The sequence below is a fragment of the Lepus europaeus genome, chromosome 9, assembly GCF_033115175.1.
Source record: "Lepus europaeus isolate LE1 chromosome 9, mLepTim1.pri, whole genome shotgun sequence".
NCBI classification, from domain to species: Eukaryota; Metazoa; Chordata; class Mammalia; order Lagomorpha; family Leporidae; genus Lepus; species Lepus europaeus.
The window spans coordinates 17,322,071-17,341,282 of NC_084835.1; the positions used below are offsets into that span (position 1 = coordinate 17,322,071).

Sequence of the window (19,212 nt, forward strand, 5' to 3'; positions counted from 1 at the left end):
AGAAAGTGGGAGGTGGAGATGGGGAATAGAGGCGGGGTCTCAGGTGCCCCCAGATGCCACTTGGTGTGAAGCGGAGATCTAGGATGGGAAGATGGGTCATGGTTAAGCCAGGTGCCAGCCCTCTGTTTGCAGCACACCGGCTGCTCGCCTCCTCCCACACTGTGCCCTTTTCTGCCTGCAGACCTGTGGTCCCTGTGATCTTGGGAGGAGGTGTCATTGGCTCCACTCACTCACTGGCTGTTCCTGTCCTAAGGAGCTTGGGGACCATGAAAGCATCTGTGGTGTTCTCCCTTCTTGGCTTCGTGGTAGTGCCAAGTGCTGCTTATGTTTTGGGCCGTTGCACAGTGGCTAAGAAACTCCGAGAAGGAGGCCTGGATTATTTTGAGGGCTACAGCCTTGAAAACTGTGAGTAGGCCCCGCCCTCTCAGCTCCCCCATCTCCTGCACTGCTCTCCCCAACATCCCCTGCCCAGGCGGCACCAACTCCAGCTCTCCTCAGAGCCTCCTGTTGCATCTTAGGGGTGTGTCTGGCTTATTTTGAGAGCAAGTTCAACCCCACGGCTGTCTATGAAAATGCACCTGATGGCTACACAGGCTTTGGCCTCTTTCAGATCCGCAACGATGGCTGGTGCGACCATGGCAAGAACCTCTGCGGCATGTCATGCTCTGGTAGGTCCCCTCCTTCCAGGCCACGCTGGGGCACTGGTGACTGTGGCACCACACTCAGGGTTGCCCTTCCCAGTGGCTACAGTATACGAGGAGAAGGGGGCGGGGGAGGGCTTGACAGGGACTGGGATGAGCTGTATCCAAGGTCGGGTAGGGCATCATGGCACTGCCAGGGTGGGCAGTGAGAACAGCTGGGCACACTCACCTGGGGTGGTGAGAGGAAGGCTTGGTCCGCATGGGTAGAGCTGTCAGGACACTTCCAGGAGGCTACAGGCATCATGGAGCCCACCCAGCTCTGAAGGGTGGGAGCTGAGGGCTCCAGCTGGGCCTGACTATACCTGTGCTGCGCCACTACTCCCTCCTTCTTGTGGTCACTGGGAGGAGACAGGTGCTGGCCATCCCAGGAGGAACTTGCCCACTACCCTCAGCCAGTCTCGGGCATCTGTGGTCAAGAGGAGGCTGCTGTCCAGGACTTATCCGTTCCATGAGCACTTACTGAGCACCCTGTGAATGCCAGTCCTCATGGAGTTGTCAGTCTATCATTTGCTTCCAAGTCCTTCTCAAACATTAACCCATGCAGTATGCACAGTGATCTCCACTAGGCGGATCCTGTTACTGTTTCCGTTCGGCAGAGAGGGAAGCAGACCTCAGGGCTGTTGGGTTGGTAGAGCTGGGAGACAACCCCAGCAGTGTGGCTCATGAGTTGGGGCTAAACCAAGAGGCTGCCCAGCCAGGGTAGGTTGCACTGACACCTGAGGCTGCAGCCTCCTTGTGCAGCCTGGGGAGCACTTGTAACTTGTGATGAGTCCTGTGACTGGCCTTGGGCCTCCAGAGACATGTAAGATGGTTCCTGGATTCAAGGAGAGGCAGGACTGCAAAGCAGGAGGAAGAACACAGAAAGCTTGCAGGAACCTGGTGGGAATCCCAGCTGCTCCCACTAGGAGCTAAGGGAACTGTGCAAGTGACTCCCTGGAGCTTCCTCATCTGTGAAGTTGGGGACCTTGAACTATCTTTTGGGGTTGCTGTGAATATTAAATGGGATAATGTAGATAAAATGCTGTGAAGGGCTCATTAAAATTACAATTACAGTTTAGTTGAGGAAACATATACATTAAAATGTGATTTAATTACTATGATGGGACATTCAGTGTCACCCTGAGCCTCCTGCTAGCCAAGGCAAAGAAGATAACAGAGTAGCCCCTTAATCTGTGTTTATAAGGAGAAATTGTGTGTGTGTGTGTAACCAGGGTCTAAAGGGAGAAATAACTATATGTAATAGAGCAGATACTACATGTTTTGGTGAAAATATGGTGGATTAGATTTTACCCCCAAAACCCTCCTACTAGAATGTAAAAAGAAAAGAAAATATAAAATCAATCTTTTAGCGTACCTGGCTATGTTGACTTGAGCCTTCATTTTCTCATGGGCAAAATGGAGAGAATGATAATACCTACTTCACAAGGCTTCAGGGCAGGGGATGTACAGTGCTGAGTGCAGGGTTTGGTGTACAGCTTGGTGCCCGAGGAAAACTTACCTTTGTTCAAAGAATTTGCAACATGGTTAGAGTGTGTGTAGGTTTGTATGTATGTGGCTGTGTTAGTCAGTTTTCCGCTACTATAATGAAGTACCAGAGGTAACTCACTGTATAAAGAGGAAGGGTTTCTTTGGCTCACAGTTTTGAAGGGTCAAAGTCCAAGATCTGGTGGCCCCATTGGATGGCCTCTGTTAAGGACAGAAGGCAATGGCAGAGGCACAGTGGTCACAGAGGCAGCTGGAAGCAGAGAGAGACCCCTGTCTCCTTCAAGATTCCAGAGACCCAAGGCTTCAGCTTTTAATGGTTCCATCACCCCCAGTACTACCACCTTGAGGAAAAGCCCTTATCCTGTATCCCAACCACAGCAGTAACGGATAGTACTGGATCACAGTGGCACTTTATTCAGAGGAGGGAACCTGGCGCCACGGGCTCGTAGTCCGTGGCAGATCCAGACTGGGAGATGAGCGAGAACAAGGCCCAGGAGGAGGAGCTGCCTGCGCTCCCTCAGCGGTGGGTATCATGGCTGGAGCACCTGCCTTCAGGGTGGACACTATCTCTGTCTCCTGCCCTGGACATCTCTCGAATGGTGGCGTCCTGGAAAAAAGCAATGGGAAGTAAGATTACAGGAGTGGAAAGACACATTAGGGACACAACTGGCCCAAGCCACGTTTGTGGGATTCTGTTGTATGGATCCAGGGGTCACTGATGTGACAGTTTCTTGAAATGCAGTCCAACCAGATGAGGGGAAAGTAGAGACCATTGCATAGGCAAGAAGGAGGGTCCTGTGGGAGGCCCATGCGGGAGGTTTTGGGTTTCCACTTTTCAAGGAGGGAACAGAGGACAAATGTGTAGTACAGATATTTCAGTCCCTCAGAGGCATGGCCGGGCCCTTCCCCGTGCTGCAAGGTCTTAGGTCTGCTACCATATCTCCACTGCTTGTTGCACTGCCTTGCACAGGAGTCGTACACACACACACACAATTTTAAATGGAAAAATTATTGTAAGAATTAGAAGATAAAAAATGAGACTACATCTTTTAAAAAAATATCTATTTTATTTATTTGAAAGTCAGAGTTACACAGAGAGAGGAGAGGCAGAGAGAGAGAGAGAGAGAAGTCTTCCATCCGATGGTTCACTCCCTAATTGGCCACAACAGCCAGAGCTGAGCTGATCCAAAGTTAGGAGCCAGGAGCTTCCCCCAGGTCTCCCACGTGGGTGCAGGGGCCCAAGGACTTGGGCCATCTTCTACTGCTTTCCCAGGCCATAGCAGAGAGCTAGACTGGAAGAGGAACAGCTGGGTCTTGAACCGGCGCCCATATGGGATGCCAGCGCTTCAGGCCAGGGCATTAACCCGCTGCACCACAGCATCAGCCCAGAGACTACATCTTGTCTCCTACTGTTTTCTGAGAAGAATTTAGGTATAGATCCTTGTGGAATCCTCTCTAGCATGACTCCTCAGCTCACTGTAACTCAGCTGTGCCCTGCTGGTGTGGTTAATTGTTTCACTTTATTTTCTCCACAGCGATGCTGAATCCGAATTTAAAGAAGACAATTGAATGTGTCAAGATAATTGTAAAAGGAAAAGAAGGGATGGGAGCATGGTAAGTGGTCATCTTATATAGCCTCTATTAATGGCTTTCACCCTTTATCTTTAATTAAAAATTTAATTTTTATTTATTTGAAAGGCAGAGTTACAGAAAAAAGAGGAGAGATAGAGATAGAGATGTGTGTGTGAGAGAGGTCTTCCATCTGCTGGTTCACTCCCCAAATGGCTGCAACAGCTCAGCTGGGCCAGGCCGAAGCCAGGAGCCTAGAGTTCTCCTGGGTCTCCCATGTGGGTGCAGGACCCCAAGCACTTGGATCATCTTACACTGCTTTCCCAGGTGCGTTAGCAGGGAGCTGGATTGGAAGTGGAGCAGCCGGGTCTCGAACCTGTGCCCATATGGGATGCTGGCCCGGCAGGTAGAAACCTAACCTGCTATGTTGTGCCTCAGCCCGATCCCCTTTTTCTTCAGTCTCTCTCTCTCTCTTTTTTTTTTTTACAGGCAGAGTGGACAGTGAGAGAGAGACAGAGAGAAAGGTCTTCATTTTTGCCGTTGGTTCACCCCCAATGGCCACTGCGGCCGGCACGCTGTGGCCGGTGCACCGCGCTGATCCAAAGGCAGGAGCCAGGTGCTTCTCCTGATCTCCCATGCGGGTGCAGGGCCCAAGCACTTGGGCCATCCTCCACTGCCTTCCCGGGCCATAGCAGAGAGCTGCACTGGAAAAGGGGCAACTGGGACAGAATCCGGCACCCTAACCAGGACTAGAACCCGGGGTGCCGGCGCTGCAGGCGGAGGATTAGCCTATTGAGCCACCGCACCAGCCTATCTTCAGTCTTAATCTTGCCTGCTGTCCATCTGCAGTCCCAGACTCACTGTGCTGTTTGTATCTGATTTTGCCTGTGGTGTCTTCATCCCATCAAAGCCTTGCCATTTCAGAGTCACATCCCTCAGTCTTGAGTTTCGTGGCTTCTGGGTTTTTATGGCCTCTCCTTTATAGAGAAGTCTTCCGTACTCCAAGATTGTAAAGAAGCTGAGCCATGTTTTCCTCTGTATTAAAACAGTGCTGGCACAAAATAAACCTTATATTTCATCTTTGGTAAATAAATTAAAAATTTGCATTTATGACATCCTGCTTTTGTGCTTGCAATTTGGATCATCTTGCAATTTGTTCTGCTGTAAAAGGCAAGGTAGGAATCGAGTTTTAAGTTTCTCAAACGAGCAGGCCTGGGTCTCAGTACCACTTTACAAACCCATTATTCATTATCCATTTTCAGGTCTAGTACACTGCATAAAATGCCAGTCCGCTTATTAACGTTAACTGTCTTCTGAGGGCCTGAAATACCTTTCACACACGGCCTCGGCTTTCCAATTAATTTGGATGCTCGCCTGACCCTCTAGGGTACATGCTAATGAGCTGGAATCATCTTCATTGTACAGCACTCATTGGAGAGATGCTGGGCAGGGCTGGGCAAGGCCTTCTTAATTGCTCAGGGTCTCGGCGTCGGAGAACATGACGTTTTATGAAGTGAATAGGCAGCTCAGATCTGGGGCTCCGCAGGGCTAGGGCACATAGGAAGGGAGAAAGCCAAGACACTGCCTGCACCCAGCAATCTTTCTGCCGTGTCTGCCGTAGGGCTTCAGAGAGCTTCAGGATTTCTGAAAACACACGTGTGTGCATTTCCCCTGTGCTCTGTAGTCATTAGGGGCGCCATGGCCACAGCCCCTTCTTCCTCTGTGGGAGGATCCAGGGAGGCCTGCCTGGCTGATGGATAGAACCGGTTTAGCAGGATTTCACAAGGCCTGTAGCTGGCCTGCTGGCTGCCCCAGCCTGTGGATTGGGATAGGAGGGTGTGGGGACTGGGGGCTGGCACGGGGACTGGGAACAGCAGCATCACTTGTGGGGATTTCAGGAGAAAAGGGTAGCGAAGCTCAGTCCAGCTAACCTCTGTAGGGTTGACGAGTTGGGAGGAATTTGGGGAGCAGAAGAGTGAAGCAGGTACATGCACAGGTGGAAGGGCCCTGGCCCAGGGTTCTGATTTCAGGGCTAGGGTCTGCCTGGGTCGCTGTGTGACTGGACCAGTCTCGGGACTTCTCCAAACCTCACTTCACAGAAGCTCATCATCTTTGCCTTACTGGGCTCGAGGAAGGGGTTCACGGTTCCGCTGCCTCTGAACCATGCAGGGTTACGTGTGAGCGGAGGGGCAGTATGGGCTCTAGGACGGAGGAAGCACTAGCCTTCCTGCCTGGGTGTGCTGGAGACAGTGAGGTGCACAAGAGCCTCAAGATGTGTGGGAGCCCTGGGGGTCCCAAGCTCTGACTTCCAGGAGCACCCCTCTCATTGTCTCTTCCTGGCCTTCCTCCCTGCAGGCCCACCTGGTCCCGGAACTGCCAGCTCTCCGACACTCTGGGGCGCTGGCTCGACGGTTGCAAGATGTAGCCTCCAGTGGTCCCACGACGCTCACCAGTAGCTTCCCGGGCATGGAGATGCTATTCTGTTTGCTGCCTCACTCAATCCTGTTGATGATGATCATACCACCTGACAACTCCAGATGGGGAGGGACAAATGTTGGCTTCATCCCGGGATGCAGGACACAGAATAAACCAAGCAGTTACTCAAGCTGAGCCAAAGGTCCCCACCTGTGTTGTTGTGTTGTGAGAGTTACTATGACTATGGTTACTTACCATTATCTGGCCTTATTACGACCTAATCTCTGATGGAGGAGTTGAAGAAAGGAGATGATTCACAAAACAAGATGTACCCGTGAAGTGGAGGCAGGGAGCAGTCAATGAAGAGAGGAAGAGAGGCCAGCGCCTGCGGGACCGCCGGTGGTGCTCAGGTGGAAGTCAGGAGACCACAGAACACTCTGCACTCCTATGGAGAGGATCAAGTGACACTTTCTCTCAGAAAAAGTTATGTTTCCAAAGATTATAAATAGCATGCAAGAGGGGACTTCCGATGCTCATGGAAAATGGAATTAAAAGATATGATATCGGTACAAAAAACCTGAAATCCATGCATAATTATTTCATAATATGCATTTTCCATGAATGTTTTGAAGACCCCTCATGCTTTCAATGGAGAAAATTTTAAAACTTTAAATGTCAAGATCTAACCGTTTTTAACATTTTGCCATATTCACTTTATATGTGGATATTTTATATATATATATACACACTTTTCTTGAATACAGGTATTTAATATTACAAAACATGAGATTCAAGGCAGTGATCAGAAAGTGAGGAAAGAAATAGTCATGTATATGATACAATTCATTGAATCAATATTTTTAACAACATAGAGAATAATATGACATCCACACAATTTTATTTATTGTATGTATATGTGTGTGTGTGTATATATATATATATATATATATAAATTTCCACAAATAGAAAATATGAGTATTTGTCTTTCTAGGTCTATAGAAATGTGGGTATTTGTCTTTCTAGGTTTATTTGATTTAGTTCCACCCGTTTTATTACAGATGTTAGGATTTCATTCTTTATTATGGCTGACAGATATTCCATCAGGGGTGTGTGTGTGTGTGTGTGTGTGTATCACATTTTCCTTATGCAGTCATCAGTTGATGGACATCTAGGTTGATTCCCTGTCTTTGCTATTGCGAATTGGGATTCTGTAAACATGGGAGTGCAGGGATCTCTTTCACGTGCTGACTTCATTTCCTTTGGATACATTCCCAGAAGTGGATAGCTGGGTCATGTAGGAGATCCATTTTTAGTTTTTTGAGGACTCGCCATACTGCTTTCCATAACGATTGCACTGACAGAAACATCCAAAAGGAGAAAAAAGCTCTCGCATGAGCTCAGTGCACAAAGACAGTCACTGCTATACTTTGGTTGCATTTCCTTCTGGTCTTTTTCTGTATAGGGTTGTTAATCTTTTTCAACATTGCAGGGTTAATCCTCTGGATAGACTTTTGTACCTCACTTTTTAGAAGGAAAACAAACTAACAAACATGACAGTAAACCTTTCCCCTATGTGTAATTCTGTTTTACACAGAAAGGGGTTTATTTCAGAAGCTTAGTGTCTTATAGGCTGCTTGCCTGGAATAGAATAGCAGGTGTTAGCCTGAGCTTCCTGGACACCCCTGGCCAAGAGCTGGTAGCAGAAGCAGCGGCTGAGGAATCTGCTTGTCTGAAACCCGGTCACTGTGGGACCCAAGCCATGATGGGGTTTGGCATATGTATCTCCTTCAGCTTTCAGCCCGTGTCCAGAAAGGAAAAACCTGGAGTGACATCAGGAGAGCATCCCATGGTGTCACACATTCTTCAAAATGAAATTGTAGTGCTAGTTAATACCGTATGTATGAGTCTGCCATATCATATTTAACTCTTCCTCTACCCTTGGACGTTATTGTTTTGTCACTTTTTAAGCCATGACAAGGAGAGCTGTAATGCCTTGTTTTTGCTTGTTTTCATTTTTTGCATTTTAAAAATTACCTAATGTATATTTAATGAAGAAAGTACAGATAATCATAAAGAGAGAATTAAAATTTTCCATCATCTCACCACTGGAAACGGACGTTTTCATCCTTGTTAGGCACCCAGAGTTGAGAGAACCCTGGCTTAGAGATGATTAGTGGTAAGCTTTTTGTGTATCAGTCCCTACATTAGTGTGTGTGTGTGTGTGTTTAGTGGTCCAGTATTCTACAGGAATTCCAGCACCATTTTTAACAACTGCACAGGTACCCATTATTCAGACAGACTATAATGGCTATAATCCTTTATTTATTTATTTACTTATTATTAGGGAAAAGGTTTACTGTGGTGGTGGGGGGAAACTGACAGGCTGGAGGGAGAGGGTGAGAGAGCGAAAAGAGAGAGTGTGTGGGAAAGCAGGTCTTGTTACAGCCTTGCAGGGGTGGGAAGTGGAAACAGTGGGGGTGGAGTTGACGCTTGTGGTTGTGCCGTTTGGTCACCCGACTTCTAGTAAGCCAAGCTGGGCTTAAGATCGAAGCTTATTGTACAAGATGGCAACTGGGCCAGAGCCTAAGATGGTGCCCGGGGCTTAAGATGGCACCTCATATAAGATGGCACCATTTCATTAACGTCCTCCCCTTTTGTTTTTTATAAAGCAAGTGTTGTGTGTGATTACGTCGACCCTAAAAGCCCAGGAGAGGTTGAGGGGCCATGATGTGTCTTCTAGAGCTACTTCCTGCTGACGTGGGGTGACGAGTCATTCTCCACTGATGAGGTGACATCTCAAGTCATGATCTCCTGGGTGGGAGTTGAGTATATCCCTGTGGTAGCATTTGGTTTACTGCCTGGTTGGTGAAGGCTTTGGTTTGTTCCATTATTAACGCCTTTAACACTTAAACAGACAAGTAGTATAAAAGCCAGGGTGAGAAAAGCAGCCAGTGGTCCTAGGAGCAGCATTAACCGAGTGATGTGAGGGCTCCATGGGGAGGGAGGAAGGAGGAGTTTTTGGACCCTACGGCGTGTTGTTTAATAGATGTGGCAATTTGTTGGAGTGTTTTAACATTTTGCTCTACCTGGCCTGATTGATTAATGTAATAGTAATGTTATTCTTCCAGAAAACACAAGTTTCTCATCCCTCCCCCCTTTTTTTGTTGTTATAAGGTAAGCGGTCTGTTCTGTGGTCCCACGCCTGCTGTTGCAGTGATTTGGCTTTGGAGACCTCGGATGGCGTCACTGAGGTCTCAGGGGACCTAGTGGCCTCCTCTTGTAACTGTGGGGGTTGTTTTGGAGTTGGTGGAGATAACGTTGTGGCCCAAAGCTGTTCCTGAGATCTCCATTGAGGAGAGAGAGGCCGTGAAGCCGAGCCCAGCCAAGACTGGGAGAAAGGCTGCTCGTCTCCTGTGGGGAGAGGGGTTTGTCTGGAGACAGAATTCTGAACAATCCTACAGTGTTAAAAGGGGGAGAGGACCACCAATACACAAGAGCCAGTGATGTGAGAGTGGAGGGAATGTTTACAAAGGAATGAGGCCTCCAGTGGGCTAGACAGGGTCTAGAACAAATGACAGAGCCGTTGTTAGAGGACCTAAGAAAGGTGCTGTCTAAACCATGAGCAGGTTTTCTCACTGAGAGGCAAATAGAAACTTACAGGGAGCTTGATAATAATCAGGTGGGCTATATGGCCTTGCCAGCTAGGAGGCCCAGATCTATACAAGATAGAACAATAAAGGAGTTTCAGCAATAGTTTCTTAAAATCTGTTTTTTTAATTACCAGCAATCATTTAGAATTCCTTTCTGCTGTTAGTTATCTGAACTAACCATAGTTTTTTCTAAGTTGGAATCTGTAGTATATTATTGGCTTTATCTGCTTAGAAAAACTGTCCCAAGGTATTGGATACAATGGAGGCCAGGGAAAAAGAAGTCCTTTGGAACCTAAGAGGACACATTTAAACACAGAAACAACAACGTTTTAACTTCCATGAGCAGTAAATCTGACATACAAAACTGTGGGTGACAAATGACTTCAAATAGCCATGTTTACAATTATGAACTCATTAACCAACAACAAGAGGCACTTGCCTATTCCACACAGTACTTTAGAAAGCACCTGTAGGATTTTATAAAAAATTTAGCTGCTTTTAAATAATCAGAACTTAACAGAGACATTAAGAAAACACAATACACAGAACACAGAATCTGTTTCTTTGGTCATTCCAAGAATCACAAATAAAAATGTAAATTAGTTAGCACATGGAATCATCCCATAACTTGGAACAATTGTAAGCTATAACCCTTTATTGTTAGTTTTTAATCCAGAGAAAAGTTAAACAAGGGAGCCATGGCCACCTTACAGGCAAGCGGGACCTAAAACGAGTCAGCCCTGCTTTTGGTTTGCATCCTGGTCACTTGCAGAAAGAGGAAATAATGAGTCAGAATTCCCAGGGCAAAGCTTTGATTCCAGCTCAGTAACAATGCATCAGCTCAGTCAAAGGGTTTTGGGTGGCTTTCCCTCCTCTTCGGGAAAAGGGTTTTTGCCATTTCCCAGCCACACAGCATGAATCAGCCAAGAGAACTGCTGTCGGTGGCGCTTGCTGTTCAGGTCCACGGGAAGCATTTGAGACCTTGGCAGCTCCTTCTTGATTGAGCTGGGCCCCTCCCAGATAATTTCCCGGGGTAGACCCAAGAGTGATAACATGTGTGACCTCTGTCCACACTCAACCCAGATACAAGTGACAACCCGCAATTGATTAAAACACTATCTCTTCAAGGGCCAAACCCATTGGGTTGCTGCCTCCATCCAGCCCATTACCTCTCCCGTGGTTCATTGTCCCCTAATGGCCACTTGCGTCAGCATGGGCGGGAGGCTTGGGGACAAAGCAGATGTTAGTGAATTGATTGGAATGGCCTCTCCAGGGCCTCCCAGCATCGGCTCTTGGCTTTGCGCCCTCAGACCCAGTGGGCACGCATTCTGGGGCTGGATCTCCTTGTCTGGTTTATGGAATGATCAAAGCTAGATTAGGAAAACTCAGTGACAACAACTCTTATTATTGTAGGAGTTACCCTGTTAATCCAGTTTTACCAATAGTACCTGTTGACCTTTAAATGTGGTAGTCTAAGCCTTGTAGAAATCTTAAAAATTAGGTAAGAATGATAATCATGCAAGGGCACTTCAGCAAACTCATGGAAAAGGGAATTAAAATATAATGTGCCATTTCCATGAATTTTTGAAGATTATATTACAGGTGAGGAAACAGGTTTGGAGGGGCTAAGACATTGGCTTCACTGCCCCGTGTAAGTGATGGAGATGGTATGGGCATCGCCTCACAACCCATAGCCTGGGGCCAGTGCTGTGGCACGGTTAAGCTGCTGCTCGGGACACCACATCTCCTGCTGGAGCACTGGTTAGCATCCCAGCTGCTCTGCTTCCTGCTGGTGCACAGAGCACAGCAGCAGATGATGAACCAAGTGCTTGAGTTCTTGTCACCTGTGGTGGGGGACCCTAATGGAGTTCCTGGTTCCTGGCTTCAGCCTGGCTGCGCCCCAGCTATTGTGATCACTTCAGGAATGAGCCAACAGATGAAAGATAGCTCTGTCTCCCTCCCTCTCCCTCTGTCACTCTTGAAATAAATAAATAAGCAAACAAATAAGCCTATAGCCCACACTCAGCCCTACTCCAGTGTCTGGTAAGACATCAGTATTAACTTTTATGTCCCATCCGTTAGCTGTAAAATTGGGTCGACAACTTGTTTAAAAATAAAGATTTGTTTACTTGTTTGTACCCTCACTGCCTGGGTCTGTCTCCTCTGCTCTCTGACCCACTCACCTGGCCACGCAATCCCCATGAAGCTCAACTCTACCTGTGCTGCGTTTGACTCCAGTAGCTGTGTGGATTTGGAGGAGAAAATAACTCCGTGAAACCATGTTGACTGGTGCCATTTTAGGTTCTTGACAGGCACTATCAAGTGGGCCTTCATGTTTCCAGTCTGTTAGATAACTCTTTCACACTTACATCTCCAACACCTCCTCCCTCAGACTCCCTCCCTGCTCAGGATGCTGCTGCCTGTGTCACTGAAGAAATAAAAGCCATCAGATAAGAGCATCTGCAGGCTCCTCTTACCACCTCTGCACAACCACACATTCTGCGCCTCCTCCTGTTAACAACGGAGTAACCGTCTAAGGTTTTATTGATTTATTTTGACTTTATTCTAAAGGCGTGCACACACACACACAGGTGAGGGGGTCTTCCATCCACTGTTTCAGTACTCAAATGCCTGCAACAGGGCTGGGCCATTCAAAATCCGACAGCCAGGGACTCCATCCAGGTTTCCTATGTAGAGAGACCGGACTTGGGAGTCTAGCCATTATCTGCTGCCTCCCAAGGTGCATGGGAGCAGGAAGCTGGCTCACAAGTGGAGGAAGCAGGCTTTGAACAGTCGTTCCAGCAGGAGATGCAGGCATCCCAAGCAGTGACTTAACTGTTTCGCCAGACACCTGCCCGAGGATGAACTGTTGACATTCCTGGTTAAGGCCAGCCCTCCACGTGCATCCTGAAGCCCCTGCCGTCTTGTCTACTCTCAGACCTCACACAAGGGATGAGGCATTATCACTTCCTCCCCTTGCTCAGTCGCTTACATCATCATACAGGTGTTGCATAATATCTCCCACTTAAAAATCTCTTGGCTTCTGATTTCCTGCCATTTCCTCAAAACCTGCCTCAGAAGAATTGTCCAAGTGCCCCCCCTCCTTTTTTTTTTTGCCTTATCTTCCATTCTCTCTCTCTCTTTTTTTTTTTTTTTGGACAGGCAGAGTGGACAGTGAGAGAGAGAGAGACAGAGAGAAAGGTCTTCCTTTGCCATTGGTTCACCCTCCAATGGCCGCCATGGCTGGTGCGCTGCGGCCAGCGCACTGCGCTGATCCGATGGCAGGAGCCAGGTGCTTCTCCTGGTCTCCCATGGGGTGCAGGGCCCAAGCACTTGGGCCATCCTCCACTGCACTCCCGGGCCACAGCAGAGAGCTGGCCTGGAAGAGGGGCAACCGGGACAGGATCGGTGCCCCGACCGGGACTAGAACCTGGTGTGCCGGTGCCGCAAGGCCCGATTTTTAATTTTTTTTATAAAAATATTACTTATTTGAGAGGTAGTGTTACAGATAGGGAGATACAGAGAGAAAGTGAGCCGCGGCGCCAGCCTCCATTCTCTCTTGAATTTACCTTATTGGAAGCATGCATTATTTTAGTCACAGGTGATCTCTATGTTGCCAAATATTGTGATGGAGTTTCAGCCCCCACCTTCCAGAAACAAGCCAATCAATTCACTAATCACTTGATGTGGCACAGCACTCTCTCCTTAGAGCACTTCATGCACTGTCTCTGGGGATACCACATGGCTACATTCTTGGTGTCTCTCCCATCTCTTCACTGCAGCCTTAGAGGGACACAGATTTCTGTCTTCTCTGCCATCATCTACCTCCAAAACTTTATCTTTTCAAATTTTATTTGTTTGTATTTTATTCACTTATTTGAAAGGCAGATACACAAAAGAAGAGAGAGATTCCACTCTATAGTTCACTCCCCAAAACAGCCGGGGCTGGACCAGGCTAAAGCCAGAAGCTGGGAACTCTCTCTAGGTCTCCCACATGGATGGCAGAGGCCCAGCTACCTGAGCCATCGCCTGCTGCCTCCCCCAGTGTGCATTTTTAGAAAGCTGGGTTGGAAGTGGAGTAGCCGGGATGTGAACCAGGCACTCTGACAGGGGATGTGGGCACTCCAAACAGCAACTTAACCACTGTGCCACAAAGTCAAACCCTTACTCCTGAAACTATAAATAACGTTGTTATTTATGACCTCCAAGTATGTATTTCCTCCCTAGTATTTCCTCCGAGCTCCAAATAATATAGGAAAATATATGCTCAGCGTCTCCACTTGACTGTGTCGTAACCATCTGTACACACAGCACAGCAGCAGCACACAACAGGATGAGCTCAGAGATCGCGGCCTCCGACTTCTTTGTCCTCGCCTTGTCCCCAGGTCTCACATCTCCATTGGTGGGGGCAGATCAGAGAGACTAACCATGTGTATGTACTCTGTATCAGAGAGACCAGCCATGGTGTGGGTGTCTCACAATGAGCTGATCATGTAGGCATGCTGTAGCTCTGTGAGCAGGTTGAATCAATGAATCCCACGTCCAGGCACCACCAGGAGCAGGTGCAAACTATCGAATCTTTTATTAAAGAGCACAGGCAGGGTGACTCATCTTGTTCCAAAGAAACTCACTGACTCTCTTTTTAGTGAATGCATCCCATAGGCCTCTCGGGCCCCATGCTATGACTCTTCTCTCAGAGCTTTCTAGAAGCCCGGGGGAACTCATTGTTGGAAAAATTGGCAAAAGAACTCAAGGAGCAAAAGTTGGATCTTTCTGCAGTTAACCATCATAGCTGTGGTGCAAGGAGCCAGCAAGTTGCTGCTGCTTCTAGATGTCTAGAACTTGCAGATAACTGCTGCCAACTTCCAGCAACCGGCAGCTTTGGGTGGGGTGACCGGCAGGGGAAGCCATAGCCTGTGGCAGGAACCCTGGCCTGTGAGGTCCAGGCCTGTGCTCTCTGATGAAGAACATCTGTGATCACCCTTCTGCCTTCCCTCTGCCACCCATCTCGCTAGAACCCCACTGGTTTGGGTACCTCCCAAGCCCCCAGCTCCATAACCCAGAGCAGAACATGGAAGCAGGTGCAAGCAGAGTTGAGTACTCTTGGAAATGAATGAATCATGTGATTGTTTTTTGCCTAGACAAAATGATGTGCCTTCCAGTCCCTTGGGAGCCCCACTCCTCTTCACTGGGTACATAGTCGTCCTCGTGGGGCTCCTGGGTACCTCCCAGGCACCTTGTCCCGCTGTCTTACCTCTTCCTCCCCAAACACAGCACCCGCAATTCCTAGCCAGGGCAGCTGGCATCACAAAATGCTTTTTTATAATTTACAGAGCATCCTTTTTGAGGGTTCACAAACAGCCTAAACAGGACAGATTGTCATTTTTTTTTAAAAGAAATAGCATATATAGTCAGATTTGTTAGAGCAAGTTGTGTTTTCTCTCCCTCTTTTTTTTTTTTTTGAGATTTATTTATTTATTTGAAAGTCAGAGTTACACAGAGAGAGGAGAAGCAGAGAGAGAGAGAGAGAGAGAGAGAGAGAGAGAGAGGTCTTCCATCCCATGGCTCACTCCCCAATCGGCCACAATGGCCAGAACTGCGCCGATCTGAAGCCAGGAGCCAGGAGCTTCTTCTGGGTCTCCCACAAGGGTGCAGGGGCCCAAGGGCTTGGGCCATCTTCCACTGCTCTCCTAGGCCACTGCAGAGAGCTGGATTGAAAGTGGAGCAGCTGGGTCTCGAACCGGTGCCCACATGGGATACCGGTGCTTTAGGTCAGGGCGTTAACCTGCTGCGCCACAGCGCGAGCCCCAGATTATAATTTTTATAAGCTGTCTTAGCCACATGTACACCCATTGAGAAGGACTCAACTAGCTAGCTTAGCAGTTCTGAACACTTTCTCGGGAAATGTTGAAGCGCTATGCTGGTGACCGTTCACGTGCAAGTCTTTTGGATGTTGCCTCTCTAGGGTCGAAGGTCTCAAGAGCTGTTGCACTGCTGGCATCCAGTTTGTATCTCAGGGGGGTATCCCTGGACATCTCATTCTACTTCCAGAGCCGGCTGATGGATACACAAGTCATGACGGGAGAAACGGAGCTCCCCAAAGGGAGTCCGGTGGAAGGAGCGTGGGTTGCATCACCAGACAGATGGCACTTGCCAGCTGCGGTGTTCACCTTCGTAGAGCTTTGTTCTTGTTGCTGTTCGCGACGTTTGAGATCAGACAAAATCCGGGTCTGTGGAGGTATCGGATGCAGATCTCACCGCTGGGCTGTGAACCGTTTCTTCACTTGCCCAGGGTGTGCAGGGTGGGTGGGAGGATGTTTATAACTCCCACTGTTAGTGGACACAAGTGGGGCCGCTCCCTTGGGTGTCCCCAGATAACCAGCCACAAGCTGGAGTCACTCAGAGGGAAGCTGTGTTTACCTGTGATGAGCGAAGAAGGCAGTGGGAAGGGAGGGTTTCCCGGAGAAGCTGCCTCCCAGAGAGGCTATTGGCCAGGGCTGTAAGAAAAAGGGTTAGGGGAGTGACCAGGAAGCAGATGGGAGGGAGCAGGAGGGCTCTTCCTGCCCAAGCCGCGGCATTTTTACGTGGAAACTCCGACTTGGACTGGTTTCTTGTAGGTTTCATTGTTTGTGGGGAGGTTTTGTGTGTGTGTGTGTGGGGGGGGTAGGTTCTGGCCTCCCCTGGGTGCAGTGGTGCCAGGTAAACTTTCCTAGAACGTCCTCTGAGAGACAAGGTTAAGAGTAAGCGATTTCAGATTTTCTGCCCCGGTTCCTGCACTTCCGGCTTGGTTACATTACCAGGTACTTCCTCCTCCATGTTGTTTTCCTGCATCCGAGCGTGGCTTAGTTCTGGCATCCCACCCTCACACGTGGCCTGCCGGGGAGGAGTACCACTTACCGGGCGATGGATGAACAGGAGGAGACGGGAGCCATGGGAACCTTTTTCCTCTCCAGAGCCCAGGAACACCGTGTGCTTGCAGAGCATCCAACAACTCGGAGTATGTGCGATGAGGACCTCTTGGATGGTAAGTGAGCTGGGTCTCCTTGGCGGAGTGGGATCATCCCAACAACCAGCTTGGGGGAGCCGTCCCCCTTTAGGCAGATGGAGAATTGTGGTGGATGGCAGTGGCGGTCTTGGCTGGAGACAGGTGAACCTCGGAGGGAGGGCAGGTGAGCAATATTGCTGGATTACTGAGGCGGAGCTGCCGAGCTTGGCCAGCTGGGCGAGTTTTCTATTCTGGGTGTGTTTTCCTTTAGTCACCCCTTTCTCTTTTCCCCCACCCTACACAGCAGTCTGAAGGCAATCAATGGAAACGGGAGAAGTGGGGGGTGGGGGGGGAGAAGCCCTTAGGGAAGATGGGTGTGGAGACTGAAGGGTGCGTTGCCTGCGCCCCCTCCACAGCCTTCGGAGCCTCGGTGAGCTCCTCGTCTTCCTTTCGCAGAAGAGTCTTTTGCTAGAAGAGTTGATGCAGTTGCTACTTCCTCGTCATCTCTCTTGTGGTTGTAAGGCCTGACATATCAGATGTGTTAATATAAGGACCATGCGGTATCATGAAATCCCTCATTTCAAATGGATGAAGCGGGCATTTGTATTCCAGCTCCAGCAAGCCCTGGCCCAGGGCAAGGTAGTTAATCTTATTCTCATTTTCTTCATCTGCAAAATGAGGGTAATAGCTATACATCATTGGGTTGTGAGGAAGCACAAACGATTATTGCATCATATATCATCATTAGTATTCGCTCCAGAAGGAAACGGTGAAACAAAATATGGAAGAAAAATAAAATGGGAAGTAGAGTAATATTAAAGCTTGAGGCACAGGAAGTTAGGGAAATAGAGTATACAAATGTAAAGGTGAATGGTAAAAGTATTTTAATGGCAGAACATTTTTTCCCCAAAGAAGCCTTTTATTTAATGAGTTCAAATTTCATTCATACAGCTTTAGGAATATAGTTAATCTTCCCATCATACCTGAGCTCCCACCCACTCCTCTTCCACCTCCCTCTCCCTTTCCCAGTCCTATTGTCCATTAAGATTCATTTTTTTTTTTTAATTTTTGACAGGCAGAGTGGACAGCGAGAGAGAGAGACAGAGAGAAAGGTCTTCCTTTGCCATTGGTTCACCCTCCAATGGCCGCTGTGGCTGACGCGCTGCGGCTGGCGCACCGCGCTGATCCGAAGGCAGGAGCCAGGTGCTTCCTCCTGGTCTCCCATGGGGTGCAGGGCCCAAGCACTTGGGCCATCCTCCACTGCACTCCCAGGCCATAGCAGAGAGCTGGCCTGAAAGAGGGGCAACTGGGACAGAATCCGGCACCCCAACCGGGACTGGAACCCGGTGTGCCGGCGCTGCTAGGCGGAGGATTAGCCTGTTGAGCCACGGCGCCGGCCATAAGATTCATTTTCAATTAACTTTGTACACAGAAGACCAACTCTGTACTAAGTAAAGATTTCCACAATTCGCACACAAACAAAACTGTTTGAGAACAAGTTTTACAGTTAACTTTCATAATACAACTCATTGAGGACAGAGGTCCTACATGGGGAGTAAGTGCACAGTGACTCCTGTTGTTAATTTAACAATTAACACTCTTATGTATGATGTCAGTGACCACCTGAGGCTCTTGACAAGCGCTACCAAGGCTGTGGAAGCCTTTTAAATCCTCAATTTCTGGCAGTGTTTAGACAAGGCCATAAGCAAAGTGGAAGTTCTCTCTTCCCTCCAGAGAAAAGTGCATTGTTCTTTGATGACCACTTCTTCCCACTGAGGTCTCTGTCACAGAGATCCTTCATACAGAACATTTTTTGCCACAGTGTCTTGGCTTTCCATGCCTGAAATGCTCTCTTGGACTTAACAGCCAGACCAGGGTGCATTCAGGGCTGATTGTGAGGTCAGAGTGCTACTTAAAGTGATTGTATGACAGAACATTTTAAATACCTAAGCACAGTGAACCCTTGTAGACCTGTTTTCAGCTTCCTTAATTGTTTCTTTTTCATTCTGCCCATTCCTTCTATGCAATACTATTTTGAAGCAATCAAGACATGATGGCATTTTATGTGTGAATATTTTAATATGTGCCTCTGAAAAACCATGACTTGAAAAACGAAACAAAACTGTCACATTGAGAATATAAGAGTAATTCCTTAAAGTAGTTCATATTTCAATGAATATGGAAACATGTTTCATTCTTTGAATTTTGAAGAAAAATTTTAAAAGGAGGAGAATAACAAACTGATTTACCCCCATTTTTTCCCTAAAAATCGATTTAATCCTTGTGGTAGGCTAAATAATAGCCCACAAGATGTCTATGTTTGAGTCCCTGAAATGTGAATGTGTCACCTTATGTGGAAAAGGGGCTTTGGCCCTAAGATTCAGTTAAGGATCGTAAGATGGAAAGA

At 48.1% G+C, this 19,212-nt stretch overlaps 1 protein-coding gene across 1 annotated transcript; it reads left to right on the forward strand.

Annotated features, from left to right (window-relative positions):
- The first annotated feature begins 266 nt into the window (after positions 1-266).
- On the forward strand, positions 267-6,180 carry LYZL4 (lysozyme like 4). Its single transcript, XM_062200644.1, has 4 exons — positions 267-405; positions 519-668; positions 3,722-3,800; positions 6,111-6,180. The coding sequence occupies exons 1-4, from the start codon at positions 267-269 to the stop codon at positions 6,178-6,180; spliced, it is 438 nt and encodes a 145-aa protein (XP_062056628.1).
- Positions 6,181-19,212: the final 13,032 nt, after the last annotated feature.